At 42.5% G+C, this 14,596-nt stretch overlaps 1 protein-coding gene across 6 annotated transcripts in view; it reads left to right on the forward strand.

The window, feature by feature from the left end:
• Pbx1 (PBX homeobox 1) overlaps positions 1–14,596 on the forward strand; it is a 310,806-nt gene that overhangs the window by 220,148 nt on the left and 76,062 nt on the right. For all 6 annotated transcript variants that reach the window (XM_027417092.2, XM_027417091.2, XM_027417096.2 and 3 more), the window contains 2 exons: positions 1,228–1,472; positions 7,400–7,590. In XM_027417092.2, the coding sequence (XP_027272893.1) occupies positions 1,228–1,472; positions 7,400–7,590 (436 nt within the window). The remainder of the gene's footprint in view (positions 1–1,227; positions 1,473–7,399; positions 7,591–14,596) is intronic.

Consider the following 14,596-nt stretch of genomic DNA (forward strand, 5'->3'; position numbering starts at 1 on the left):
GAGCCACACTGCTGAATCTCTTGATCTCCTTCAGACTAAGTCACCCCCACCCACAAAGTTATGGTGTTTCCATAAAAAGTAGCCAGATTTCGATCTGAAACTCCATTCTACCAGAACCTTGGGTTTGCTGAATCCATGAAAACAGCTTGTTACAAAGACCACACCCTTGCTTTGCACAGAACAAAGCACTTACCAACCAGAACAGATGGATCTCAGCTTTAAAACTAGCATGTCCCTATGCTGGGGTTAGTCTTCCCGTTTTTCTAGACTAGTCTTCACTCTTTCAGCTAGTCCATGGAAAAGGTCTCAGGAGTTAATTGCATGAGCTGGATTGGCCTTACGGAAGTTATTTTGGCAATGAAAATATAGGTTAATCCACTATTTCAAAGAAAGTCACAGAGTAAAAGCCACAAAGAGAACTCTAAAATAAGAAATGAAGAAACACTTTCTTTGCATAAAATCTTACAGATTGAAGATTAAAGTATTATTCTGTTATAATTAATGTTTGTAGTCTAACATTGATTGTGATACAACACATACAATGGGAATTTTGCCTATTTTATAGTGTTCAGTTTGATGGCATAAAGTAGATTTACATGGTTGTGTGAACATCACCATCTATCTATCTGGTGTGAGGGTAGAGACAAGGCCTTATATGGCCCAGGCTGACTTGTAACACACGCACATGCACACGCACACACACACACACGCACACACGCGCACACACACACACACGCACACGCACACACACGCACACGCACACACGCACACACGCACACACGCACACACACACACGCACACACGCACACACACACACACACGATGACCTTGAACTTCTAATCCTCCTGGCTCCACTACCTGAGTTCTGGGATTATAGATGTGACCAGAGTGCTGGGCTTCCAGGAACTCCTTTCAACTTCCCCACGTAAAACTGCAGGCATAACACACTGGCTCCCCATGCCCCTCCTCCTGGTTCCAACTCCACCATTCTTCTATTCTAAGTATTCATCGCAGTAGAGTTTCCTTGGAGCAAAGCAAGCTTCTCCTTCCACATTCTCACCCTCTCAGTTCTTGTCTTGCCCTTCCTCGGTTCTCCACTTGTCATAGGGCATGTAATCTGGAAGCTAGTTTAGCAGAGGAACATGGTTGGGTTCTTGTGTTTCATGCTTGTTAAATGTTTCCCCTGCATTGTTGTTAATACTTTTTCCCTTTTGTCTTTCTCTGTAGTTTTGAGTATTCGGGGAGCCCAAGAAGAGGAGCCCACAGACCCCCAGCTGATGCGACTGGACAACATGCTGCTAGCTGAGGGGGTGGCAGGGCCCGAGAAGGGAGGAGGCTCGGCAGCGGCGGCGGCAGCAGCGGCAGCTTCCGGGGGTGCAGGTTCAGACAACTCGGTGGAGCATTCTGATTACAGAGCCAAACTGTCACAGATCAGACAAATCTACCACACGGAGCTGGAGAAGTATGAGCAGGTAACCACACCCCTGCAGAATGGATCTCAGGGTGGCCCTTGGTCAAGGGCAGAACAAACTGTAGCCTACAGCTTGCTAACCTTCCTTGGTCCAGCCTTTCCCAGAGGTCAGGTATCGTCCTAGAGTCTTGAATCCCCTTAAGAACCTGGTCTTAACTATTGAAAGCCAAAGCCTTACATGGGCCAAGACACTAAACAACATGACATTATAAATGAAGACCTTAAGAAATATGCATGGCCAATGTGAGGAGTATCCTGTGCCAGGAAATCCAGAACATTTGTGGGATGTGGAATGTGTCCAGAGGGACTCCCCCGAGTGTGCGGGCCTTTCTCAGAGTTACAACCTGATGGCAGGGGCTTCTGGCTTCCTTTGGCCTCCACTTGTTTCTTTAAGGGATATTATTCTTCTGAATGCTCCAAGAATCCCATGGAAAGGGACACTTGAACCTGACCTTTAAACGCTGGCATCAGCTGACTCAAATGTGCTCTCTTCTTTATGTGTGATATGGTACACAGTTCTCTGCAGAGATAGTAGGTCATCTTAGGAGGCATCCTAGAGTCATACCAACCTCAACTCCAGCCCAAGCATTCTTTGACAGTGTCGTGGACCTGCATACTGTATCCTGAAGGAGCAGGCATTTGATAGAGAACTGTAGATTTATGATGGATATGATATCCTCTGATTCAGTGGCTTTGGGGCACAGATCGGTGTACAGAGATGAGGTACCTGGAAGATTACAAAGCTACCCCCTGTTAGGGAAATCCCCTTCTGTCCCCCTTACATTTGGAATTCTCTATCTGTGCTGTTTTTCCAACCATTGTGAACAATAGTTCTCTATCAGGAGTCCTTTATCATCTGACTTTAATTCATTTATTTAGCCAACAAATACATTTGTTGTCACCATTGGATTCTATACTGAACCCAGGTTCTATATGATTTTTTTCCCTTGAATTAGATTTTCTTTTACTATTTTTATGACCCAGAGAAGGAAAAAAAAAGCACTCAACTTATGACTGCCTAGGTAGGTGGCAAATGCAATCCTAATAGAAAATTTAAATTTTAAAATAAAAAAATGGACATTTTAAAATTTAAAGTGGAGAAAGTTTCATTATTGCTCTTCCATCCACCTGTGAAATGGAGGATACTCACAAAGTCCACTGTTTTATGCAGGGGATGCTGTGCCTCCTTACCTTAAGCGTCTTGAAATTCACCCATCAGACAGGTGTAGTCGAGAGCTGAAGGAAGGAAAATAAAAGTCAGCATGTTAAGAACTGTGAGTCATTGCCCTGTACCTTCTTGGAAAAGAACAAATGTTCTTGACACAATGTTAGCTCATGGAGACTTGCCTCGGGTCCCGGGGAAGATTGAGATAAATCCTGCCTAATCGAGGTGCTTTTCCCCACCTGGACCATCCTGGATCTGGACTCTGCCCTAATTTAGTTCGATAACGTCAGAAAGTGCATTTTCGGACTCTTCTTATGAAGAGCTCTGGATGGCCTCTCGGTTTCTCTCATTTGTGCTATTCTTACTTCACCTTCCTCAGGAAGCCTGGCCTCTGCCTAGAAACCTGCCTAGACCTGACGCCCAGACTAACTCATGTCAGATAAGCAAAGACTAAAAGGAACTCAGAATACAGCTTTCTTTAATCACACAACTGCAATGTGTGGTAGACTTGGAGGTGTTAAAAGATGGCTTTATTGTTACCTTGGAATGTAGATAGCAAGGAATTGATTTCTCCTTTGATAACCCTGTCCCTCATCCAAAAGGGGTGCCCGCTTGGGCAGCAGTAGTCCATTCCAATAGCATACTTACCGTTGCAAAGCATCAGGACCAATGCAATTGCCCTTGCTCTCCCATGCCATTTTGTTGTTGGATGCATCAGACCATTTGATGCAGGTGAGGAAGTGAGATGAAAGAGGTTAGACACATGTCTGCGGAATAGAGGTTGTCCTGGAGTCCTATTTTGACCCTGAGGCCAAGGGCTCTTATTAAAACTAGGCCTGACTTCATTTAGGAAAAAAGAAAGTATAGGCATTGGTCAATGATGAATAACAAATGTGTCTTTTGCCTCACTGGGCTGGACTTACTGGCACCAGGCTAGGGATATAAATGTTCTCTCTAGAAATTTCTCATAGATTCCTGCCTACTCTAAATCATAGAGATGTTGGAAGTGAAGAACTTAGGGGAAAGCCCCACGAGTATGCAGCAAATTATGCAAACGTAGCAGTGGTCGACTTGTCTTGTATATTTATTAGATTTAGGAAGGAAAGCATCATGTCTCCTTATTTATGTGGGCAGTTTCTGGGTAGAAGTGAATTCTGCTTAACACATTTTGGATGCTTAACAATTTATTAAAATTAGTTTGTTAATTATAATAAATAGCTACTTGTGAGGCTATGGCGCTGTTAACCTTTTAGCTGGTATGTTTGAGAGATCCATCTTCTTCATTTTTCTGCAACAGTTCCTCATGGGGGCTTTGTTAAAAGTAGGGAGCCTCAGTCAAGTAAAATGTCACCCTCCATGTTCGTAGTTGTTACTGTCAATTTTGCTGTCTTTGTTTTGTTCTTTGTATATTGATAACAGATAACCACACGATAATTAACTACCACCTCTTCCCTCTTCCCCAGCCCTCCAAATAAACCCAACTGAACAAGTTACTATTTTATCCCAAGTTTATTAAATAAGGAAGCTTCTAGAAGCTTTCATCTTTATTAAATGACAGTGATAAGAGATTTCTGTAGCAGATCATGTTGGTGGCTAAGATGGGTAAAAGCTGTCATATTCAAATTTAAAAACCATGGTATCAGAAAAACCGAATCTTATTCCAAGTGCTGTTTATAAAAATGGCCCTCTTGTTACTTGGAGGAGTTCATCTTTTATAAACAATGTCATTGGAGTATAAATCGCCAGTGCTGAACGGGGTGGAATAACTCAGTTCACAGCGAAGGGAGCTCTTGGATTCCTCTTACCTTTTGTGAAACTGGTACCACATTCAGTTGGAAGGAGACAGGAAGAAGATGGATTGTATAACATGCAGGATGTCAGCCAAAATCTGGACCTTTTGAGGTTCCCTATATGGGCTTCTCCTTAGTTTGCTGGGACTCCAGATACCCTTGGGCAGCCTACTTGGGAGATCTTTGTAGAGATCTCCCTGCCCCACAAAATGGCTCAAGCTCTTCATCATGGGTCCTTGTAATAGTCCATTATAGAATCCACAGAACCTCAAGGATTCTCTTCTGTTTTATCCTCAAATATATACCCCACTGCCACACAGTGAGCCCTTGACCTAATAGAAGCAACCCAGCTTCTGCCATTGTCATGGTGGGGAACTGAGGGGTCGTTGTAGACAGTTCAGGTCCTAGAAGAATCTGGACCATTATGTCCTGTCCATCCAAGACAAGCTCAGAAACCTGGAACCTCAGTTGTGTGTTCTCTCAGATGTTCAGCAGCTGCTTTGCTCCACCTCAGCAGAGGGTGGAAGGACTTCACTGTCCATTGCAAAACATAAAAGGCCCTGGAATAAAATGCCCCAGCTAAACACCAGATATTGTGAGTATTTTGATTCACTGTAATGAAACACATTATTATTAGCCAAGCACTGTAGCTTCCCAGCTGAGAACTGGTACATTTTTGACAAAACCTCCTAGCCTGCAGCTCCTGCTCCCTGCCAGTCCCCTAGAGGTGGGGATACTGCAGCCTAGCAGATTGCTTTGTTTCCTCAGAAAGATGGCTGTGGGCTTGCTAAGAACTGAGCCGTCTCTCTACCCTATGTCACAGGGACCTGGGAATCCCTGCTAGCTCACTGCCAGGTTTTAATTCCCCGTCGTTGTGGTACAGTTCAGAGCCTGGGTTTGGCTTGGGAATAGATTGTAACAAATTCATGCCTTGATAATACTTTTCTGAATGGAGAATGCTATGTAGACTCATTTGTGACTTTTTCTTCAGCATATTCCTACAGAACAGAAACGGGTGAGGGAGGGCATTTATTGTCACATTTATTTTGCCAAGACAGAAATGAAGCCTGCAGAAGTTTTCTCTATTAGGATATTATGGTGGATTCCTAAGTTACCTCTGTATTTATTTACATTTTATGTGTAAATGTTTTACCTGAATGTTTGTAAGTGCACCACACATACGCAGTGCCCAAGGAGGCCAGAAAAGTGTATCAGATCCTCTGGAACTGGAGCTACAGATGGTTGTGAGCTGCCATGTGGATGCTGAAACACTAAACCTAGGTCATCTGCGAACAGCAAATATTCTTAACTGCTGAATGATCTCTCCAGCCCCTAAGTTACCTATGTTTTGAAGCCATAATGAAGACACAGATTTGTTGGCTCATGTATGCATTGCACACATAGTAACTCTGCAGGTCTCTGCTGCATCTTCTTAGGTTTGGCGATTATCATCCCAGCTTACAAAGAGAAAGAAATACAGACATATTAAAGAACTTCCCCAGATACCACTACTGAGTAAGTCCTGTAGGCAGGGACCCAGGCAGTCTGTCTCTCAGCCATGTCCTGGTCCATACAAATGATCGCCTCTATATTTAGATCTTTATGCACAAAAACATGGATACCATTTAGTGTGTTAGAGGATTGAAGAATAATTAAATCTCCCAGGTGGATAAAATGTGCCTTTTGATAATGCAAGAATTTGCATAAATATGCATAGGGGCAGGGTTCAAAGCAGACCTCCCACTGTGGAGTTCAGATGCCACCCTGTGGATGGCTCTCCCCATGTTCCTTTGGTCATCCAACCTCAAAGAATGCTTCAATAAATAATAGCCTGTGAGTGTGGGCTCCTGTTATTGCTACTGCATTATTGACACATGAAGAGCTTTATGTTATAAAAGCACAGTAATGCAATGTTGTCAGTAACAAGCATGTTTCTGCTCTTCATATTACACTTGGAGTCCTTGGAGTCCTCAGTTTGAAGTTCTCAAAGAGTCATCTTGCTATTTTCATTACAAATCTAATACAGTTTTACAGCATTGCTGCGAGTTAATCGGTGAATAGATATTTTATTGAGTGTTCAGCTAATGAAACTAGACTATGGGTGTTAAGTATTAATAACTGAAAGAGAAGGTAGCAGTTTTCTCAAAGAGTGAGTTCAGGCTCCGAATTCCCAGGCCCATAAATGATAGGAGGCATTTGGGTCACCCTTTGGTCCTTTCATGCTCCCGCGTGTCTCTGGGAAAATCCCTTCATCCCTCTTGAGCACAGTTTTCCCTACTGGAAAATAAAGAAGTGGAACTTAGATTTCCACTTTGACTCCCATGGCTGTCTACTCCTACAAGGGTTGTTGCTAGACCCTCTAAATCACATTGGGCGCTCAGTTTCTAAGTTTCATGGGGATAGATTCCCCTGTGTTGTAGACCAGCCACAGGGGTGTTGTGGCTTCTTTAGATAAAACTCAAAGCCAACTAGTGAGAAATCTCTTGTAAGACTTGCCAGAGCTTTTTATTTTGTGGTTCTACTTAAACTCTTGGCTGTTTACATATCCCAAAATTGAATATTTGGAAGCCCTACCATGTCAGGGATAATGAGCAAGGCAGAGAAAGCTCGTGATGTATTTGACCCCAAGTCTCTCGGCTCTTAACGTAGGGGCAAAAGGCAGGGATGAGATGTTAAATTATCACCCCTTTCACTGTCATAAAATCATAGGGAAAATGTTAAAATGATTCAGAATTTTATTTTCCCCTTAAGAAGTTGAAGCCAGAGCCAAAATGTAGAACTAGAGACACTGGGAAGAAAAGGAATTTCTAGACAATCATTTATTCTAACTATCAAATTTGATAAAATGCCACAAAATCTTCTAGCTTTTTTTACTCGTACAAGTCTTTAGAAAGCACCCCAGCCACATAGTGTGAACTCTGCTTCCTAAGCCATGAACTTCAGCTCACCCGTGTTCACTGTGTTGCCACACAGGCATGCAATGAATTCACCACCCACGTGATGAACCTCCTTCGAGAGCAAAGCCGGACCAGGCCCATCTCCCCAAAGGAGATCGAGAGAATGGTCAGCATCATCCACCGCAAGTTCAGCTCCATCCAGATGCAGCTCAAGCAGAGCACGTGTGAAGCAGTCATGATCCTGCGCTCCCGGTTTCTGGATGCGAGGTGAGTCTCTGGGTTGTCTTGAAAGGTTACTAGGAGCACCTTTAAAGAGAAACACGATGCAACAGGGTAGGGGGTCGTGAGTTGGCCCTCTCTGATGCTCTAATTCTACTACATTGGATGCTGAGCCAAATACTAGTCTTAGAGAAGTCCTAAGGTTTGAGGAACACAGGCTGGGAGACAGGATATGGCACTGGAAAAAAAATCCATGATTGCAGGAGATAATGTTTATCGCTATTGCTATTCCACTCTGGGTGAGCAGCACTGGTGACAATGAGAGGTTAGGCAGAATTTTTTGTTGTTGTTGTTTACACAGCACTGTTTCCTTGTCTTACAGGGACAGATCATAGCTATATGCTCATTGTCACTTTACCAGCAGACCATGGTGACACTTCCTCCAAGAGGGCTGGATCTAAGTGCTTGAAAGCTGGGGTCTTTCCCAAGTGTATAGACAATGTACTCCATTGAATTTAAGAAATATTTCTTAGTAGATTACCACTTTACTGTGGGCTGCTTAAGAAGTCCAAAGTTGAGCACCACTTGCTTCTCTAAGCATAGAGGCAAGAAGACGGCTTGATAGTGACTCTGATGGTTGGTTTGATGTTTCCTGTGAATCTCACGACCTGACCTTACTTATGAATTCAAAAGATTTGTTTGACAAAAACAGGGCTAGAATGGTCCTTTTAAAAAAGCATGAGAACTGAAAACAAAAGACTAAGAACCAGTTCTTAATTCTTCTACTCTGTAGACCAGTGGGTTTACTTGAGCCCTTGGTTTCTCTTCTCAAACCTCAGAGAGAGTAATAATCAGATTTTACCTTTATCTAGAAGATTTTGGGCGACTAACCTAGCAAATGCTTCTTATAGTGTAGGTATACCTTGCAATCCACAGTTCATCTTGAATTAGTCATCTTTTGTACGGTACAATTCCTGAAAACATTCCTAGGGTAAGACTTTTATTACCGAATGTTAGGATGTCATGGTCAGCATGCTATTTCACGAAGTATATAGTTTTGTTCCTTTTGAATCAGACTGAAAGATTCATGGCTATTCCAGGATTGCTTCCCTCTCTGATATCATGCATTATTCAGCTCTCCAACCTGCATTTTTCTCTCTCTTCACAGTGCTAGTCTTTTGTGGTCTATGGACCTATTTAAAAGTCCCCAGCATCTTCTCCCACCTCCCCCTTCCATTGTGTTTTTGGATTGCATGAGATACAAAATGAGAATGCCAGCCTGCAAGATACACCTCTAGGTTAATAGAATCCCACAGTCAAGAGAAGGTAAAAGGGGGGATGAGGCGGGAGAGATGGCTTGGCGATTAAGATCATAAACTGCCTCAGCAGAGGATCTGAGTTCAGTTCCCAGTATGTACATCAAGGGCAGCTTGTAAACACCCATAATTTAAGCTGCAGGGGAGCCAAAGCCCTCCTCTTACTGCCACAGGCACACAGACACTACAGTCAGTCATATGTATACCCCACCCCAACATATACATATACTCAAAATTAAAATTAAATCTTAAAAAAAAAAGGAAGGCTTCCTGACTGGGTATAGGGATATAATAGCAGGCAAAATCAACCCCCCCCCCCAGCAGAACCCTCTGCCCCTCTTGCCCGGTGGCCTGCTGCCAATCTGCTTTCTCTAAGACAGCCATTCTGCACAATGTGAGTGGCTGGTGGCTTCTGTCTTGGTCCTTCTTCTGTGTCGCAGTCACCACCAGGCTGCCTGTGTTGCTTACATCCCCATGGTAACTTCTTAGTTAAAATGCTGCGGTTGCTATTTACGCTGGCAAAGCCTGTGGGGGTGGGGGTTTAAAAAATGAAAGAAAGAGAAGAAGAAAGGGAAAGAAAGGTTGGGCAGACTATTATTTGTTTGTTTGGTTGGTTGGTTAGGTTTTTGTTTGTTTTTATTTTGTTGTTGTTGTTGAAGAGAGAAAATGTAGAAATGATCAAAACAGAACCATTGTCCATATGGATATCTCTTTTCGTCCCTCTCATTTCGCCCACTGGAAATTCAGATTCTAAAAGGACACAGGGCTATATGTGTTTGTACACACTTCTTTTCTTTTCACTGGATTCTTCCTTTTGGAACCAGAGGGCAGTCACTCTAAGGCAGGGTCTCTTTCTTACTTGAATAAGAAACCTTCAAATCACCACATCTTAACAAAAATTCAAAACAGAAGCAGCTGCCCTATAATCACTAGTGGTCTCATCTCTTTGTATGGCTGTATCTGTCAGAAAAATGTCACCCCAAATGCCGGCCTGGGGTGAAACAAATGACTTCCCCAGCTCGTAAATATATGCTTGCCCAAATTTCCTGGTCAGGGAACTTACCTAATCTCGTACCAGTAATTGTAGAACAGAGCTAAACCAACCTTCATGAGAAGAGACATTCAGTACTTGGTATGGGTTTTCATGTGCCCCCTCATCTTACCCCCCCCAACCGTGCATCGGATGGGCAGGGCCTCATCAAATAAGATTTCATGGAAGACAAATGGAATACAAAGAGGACTTGATTCAGTAATGGGATTAGTCTTTGTGACCTAATAGGTGTGTAGACATGAATGTTACTCTCCTTTATGATGGGACATGCCTCCTATTAGCTTTCAATGGCTGTGTTCAGATTACCACACATTTAGCAGTTTAAAACTGTATACATTTATTGTCTTGCAGTTCCTGTTGGCCTACAGTTTGGGCATAGCTCAGCTAGGTCCTCACAAAAGCTTCCACCAAGGTATCTACAGAGGCTGTGGCTACATCTGAAGTGCACATGCAATAAACTCCCTGTTCTCTGTGGTATTTAGAGAGGTTTGGTTGGTGGAGGCCACACCTCTCTAGAAGCATTTCACAATCTGACTGCCTGCTTTCTTCCTGATGGCCTGCAAGACAAACTCTCCTTGTTAAAGCTTTGACCTAGTCACAAGGTGAGACCCCATTGTGGTCACCATCACAGTCACTTAAAGGAGAAGGTATCATACCCAGCAGGCTCAGCGGCCTTAGAGTCCCACTCACTGGTCATCTCAGCTGAGCTCTTGGCCCAGATATCAGCAACTCAGGTTATAGCTTTTCTCTTTACCTCACATTGATGGAAGTATGCCAGCAAGGTTGGACTCCAAAACCATTCATTCATTCATCATCCCCTACTATGTATCTCATACTGTGTGCTCTCCATCTTGGTTAGTTTATTCAGTATTACACATTGGGTTTCTCTGAAAGAGACTGGAAGGGGGAGCTTTTAAACATTTAGTAGTTTTGAAGCAATAATTTAAAAAGTTTTTCTTCCAATTGTACTTGGTTGGAGTTTGCAATAGTAGTGAAGGTGCTTAGAGATGCACCCCTGGACTGTTCTGAGTTACCAAAATCAGGTCCAAAGCAAAGGAAAAGACATCAGTAAAGCAAAGGAAGACTGACCTGATATTCAGTTATTTATTTATCTAATTAGACTCTAATTAGATGGTGTTTTAGCTACTAGAATAGCAAATATAATATATGAATATGGGTCCTACATTTTCATAGCTCATGATCTCATAGGCACACCCTTACAGATAAACATAGAACTGCATGTTATCCCTACGGAATCTACCTACCAACTCCATCAAAAGGGAGAAAATCCAGGAAACTGAAGACATCTTGCATTTCAAAAGAGAAATGTTACTGTATTGGGTAGCACAAACATAGAACATTCCATCATCACAAAAACACCACTTGACATCATTAGTGAGATAGATGGAGAAAGAGGAGCAACACAGAACTTCAGTAGTTTTAACTTCCCAAGGGCTTACTGTGTGTGAGACACAAGGTTTCAAGTATGAGTGAGATATAGCTCCTGCCCTTTAGGACTTTGCATTTTAGTTGCAGACGTGTAAGCTGTGGCAAACACTGTGAAAGAGAAACATACCGGGCTGTCTAAAGAGGTAGAAGAACCTACCTGCAAGCCATCATTGATTAATGATGACATATATGATGTTGCTGGATAAAATGATTTAACTATGTATAGAGTTGAGGAAAATGAGAGCCAAAGAGTAGGATAGACCCACTGGAGACCTTAGCTGTACCGGGAAATTTTGAACCCCTCTTTTTAAGTAGCAGTGTCATTTAGAGAAGGGTTATGAGAAAGTGTTGTATAAACTCTGTAATTCCACTGGATTCAACCTCCAGCTATAGTGTAAATGGCCCATGTGATCATGGACAAGTGGCTTATAAATGGGGATGATTCTGTACATGAGAACATGTAAGATAATATGAAAAATAAATATAGTATCTGGCACATAATACTCATTCTGTAATTTCAGTATAGTGCTCATAGGAATCCCCAGGCCACCCATTGTGTATATTTGTATTTAACAAATTTCAATATTATCATCTTAAAATATGACTAAATATAACTTATCTAATGATATGATATGTTTATATATAACTTTTAGTATATATTGCCCATTTTATATCTTTATGGTATCAGAAGAGAGAGTGTTGGTTTAGGAAGGTTGCTGTAGTGATTCTGCTGAGGTTGTGCTAACCTGGAAATGTCTAAAGTGAGCCACTGCTGACCTCTCTGGCTCTCAGACTGGGTCAGCACAGACAGAGGAAGAAATACAGTCCACAGGGATTTGTTCTTGTTTGAAGATAAAAATGGCTGCCTTACAGAGTAAAATCAAACATTGACTTTCATGGTCATCCAGTGTTTCTGTACTCTCCTAAACTCCTCTCTCTTCCATGATGGTGGTGTGAGCCTGGTTTTTGGCAACATCTATCTAAAGGTACATGTATAGCTTATGGCCATTTGGCTCTGAATTAAAATATAAAATCAGGATGCTAACTTTAAAAAATGTTCTTCAGCTGTACTAGCCACATATCAGCTGCATGGTAGCCTCAGGTCACTATGGCTACTGTATTGGGTAACACAAACATAGAACATTCCATCATCACAAAAACACCACTTGACATCAGTAGTCAGCAGCGCTCGGATACACACTGGCTCATCTAAAACATTCAAAAATAGCAGTGACATCAGGAGTGGATCAAAGGGATAGATGTGAAAGGCAGCTCTGTGGGGCCATGACCAGATGAGGGTCATTCAGCAAGAGGGAATCTCTGCTTCTCCTTATCATGGTTCTTTTAGAAAAGAAAAAGGGAAAAAAAAAAGTTTCCCATGGGCCACAACCAGACAGGAATCTGTCTTTAAAATGCTGTAATAGTCTATGAGGATCCACGTTTTCTTATATTAAAAGCCAAGATCCTGGTGGAGAGAGGTGGGCAAACAATTAAAAATACTTCCTGCTCTTCCTTAGGATCCATGTTGGATCCCAGCACCATTTCTAGACTTAGAATTGTCTATAAACATCTGTAACAGGAGATCCGATACCCTCTTCTGCTAGTACATACACATGGTGCACAGACATATGCAGGCAAACTGCCTATACACTATACCTCTCTCTCTCTCTCTCTCTCTCTCTCTCTCTCTCTCTCTCTCTCTCTCTCTCTCTCTCTCTCTTTCGTGATCACTGCTTCTGATTGGTTCTGATTGACTGGAGATTTCAAATGTTAACCCACAAGCCAGTACCACTAAAACAAGGAAAACAGTTGTCTCTACTCTCAACCTTACCTTCACACACAAATTATTTTCACTACCTTTCCTAAAGCTCTGAAGAAACCTGATTATGGAATTTCAGAGACAGATTAAGACAGCTACTGAGAGAAGAGATAAGTGAGTCCACCGGAGTATAAGAGACCACCTAGGGATAGTCTCGCATCAGGATGACACCCAGAGAGCCAGAAACAGCTGTCTGCACCATCCCTACACCATGAGCTCATTCCAGAGGGTTATCCTTTGAGCTCAGTTGGAAGGCTCCCAAAAAATACACTGTAATGCTAATTGCAAAAAATGGGCTGAAGGATTGGGGTTCTTCCAGCCACAGAAGCATTCCAGGTCCAGTTCACCAGGCCTAAAATAACTATCTGTAAGAAAAACAGTGAGAAGTTCTTTAAAGGCAAACCCAGAGAGGGCACATTAACCACTGGGCCATCTTCCTCAAATTTCCTTCAGGCAAGGACTTCCCACACATGCCTCATTTTTCTTTGGGCTTCTACATCCAATCTGTCCAATTTCTGATGCTGGATGACCCGGAAACTCAGCATGATGTGTGAGAGTGACTTGGGCTTGGCATAATCTGGACAGATGTGGTTGGTACCTGTGGGCAGATGGTGTACATCCGGTAAAATCAGGTACTTTATTGCGTTAATTAATCCAAGAGGGACCCTGGAAAATACAATATTAGCTGAATTTCTAGTCTAGCAAGGCCACCAGTGCTTTCTGTTGGCTAAATTTGGAAAGTCTTATGTCCTGGCGTAACCAAAGATGTTCTGGCTTTCCCTTGAGGAACAGCTTTGACAAAAGCAAGACAGGTAAATGTGCTAATAGAGGGAATTTAAAGATGAAGGCTTTACCCACTTCAAAGAGGGGGATCCAGGCCTACAAAGAGCCCAGAATCTTCTAAGAGACTATCCAGCTATCCATAGGCCTTAGTAGTAAGAAAGCCATAAAGTGATTCTCCCTTGAAATTTGTTCAATTAGCACTCTTTACTTTTCAGGCAGAAAAGTGCTTTTATGAAAAGAAAAATGGTCTTCTTCCTTTTGGCAACCTATGTATGAGGGAGAATCTGTGAGCTTTTGTTTTACCATTTAGCAGCTGTTGCTGCTGAAGAAATGCCATCTCTCTCTGGTTGAGGGATGTCAGGGGGTTAATCTCAGTCAGTTTCTTGCCCTCTTCCCCAGATGGCTTTTTAAACTGTTGGATGCATTGGCATGGGGATAGAAAAGAGAGAAAATGATAACTTATTTTTAACTCAGGGCTAACAGATCCTCTGTGTCTCTGCCAGGAGGCAGTGTATACAGACGGAAGAGACTGGGTTTGATGCCAGGCAGACCTGAGCTATCTCTGTAGCATACCTGCTGAGTGACTTAGAACACCATACTTCATCTTTAAATGGGAATAACCCCACAAGTGAACAG

Source organism: Cricetulus griseus, chromosome 5 (assembly GCF_003668045.3).
Source record: "Cricetulus griseus strain 17A/GY chromosome 5, alternate assembly CriGri-PICRH-1.0, whole genome shotgun sequence".
Classification (NCBI taxonomy): Eukaryota; Metazoa; Chordata; class Mammalia; order Rodentia; family Cricetidae; genus Cricetulus; species Cricetulus griseus.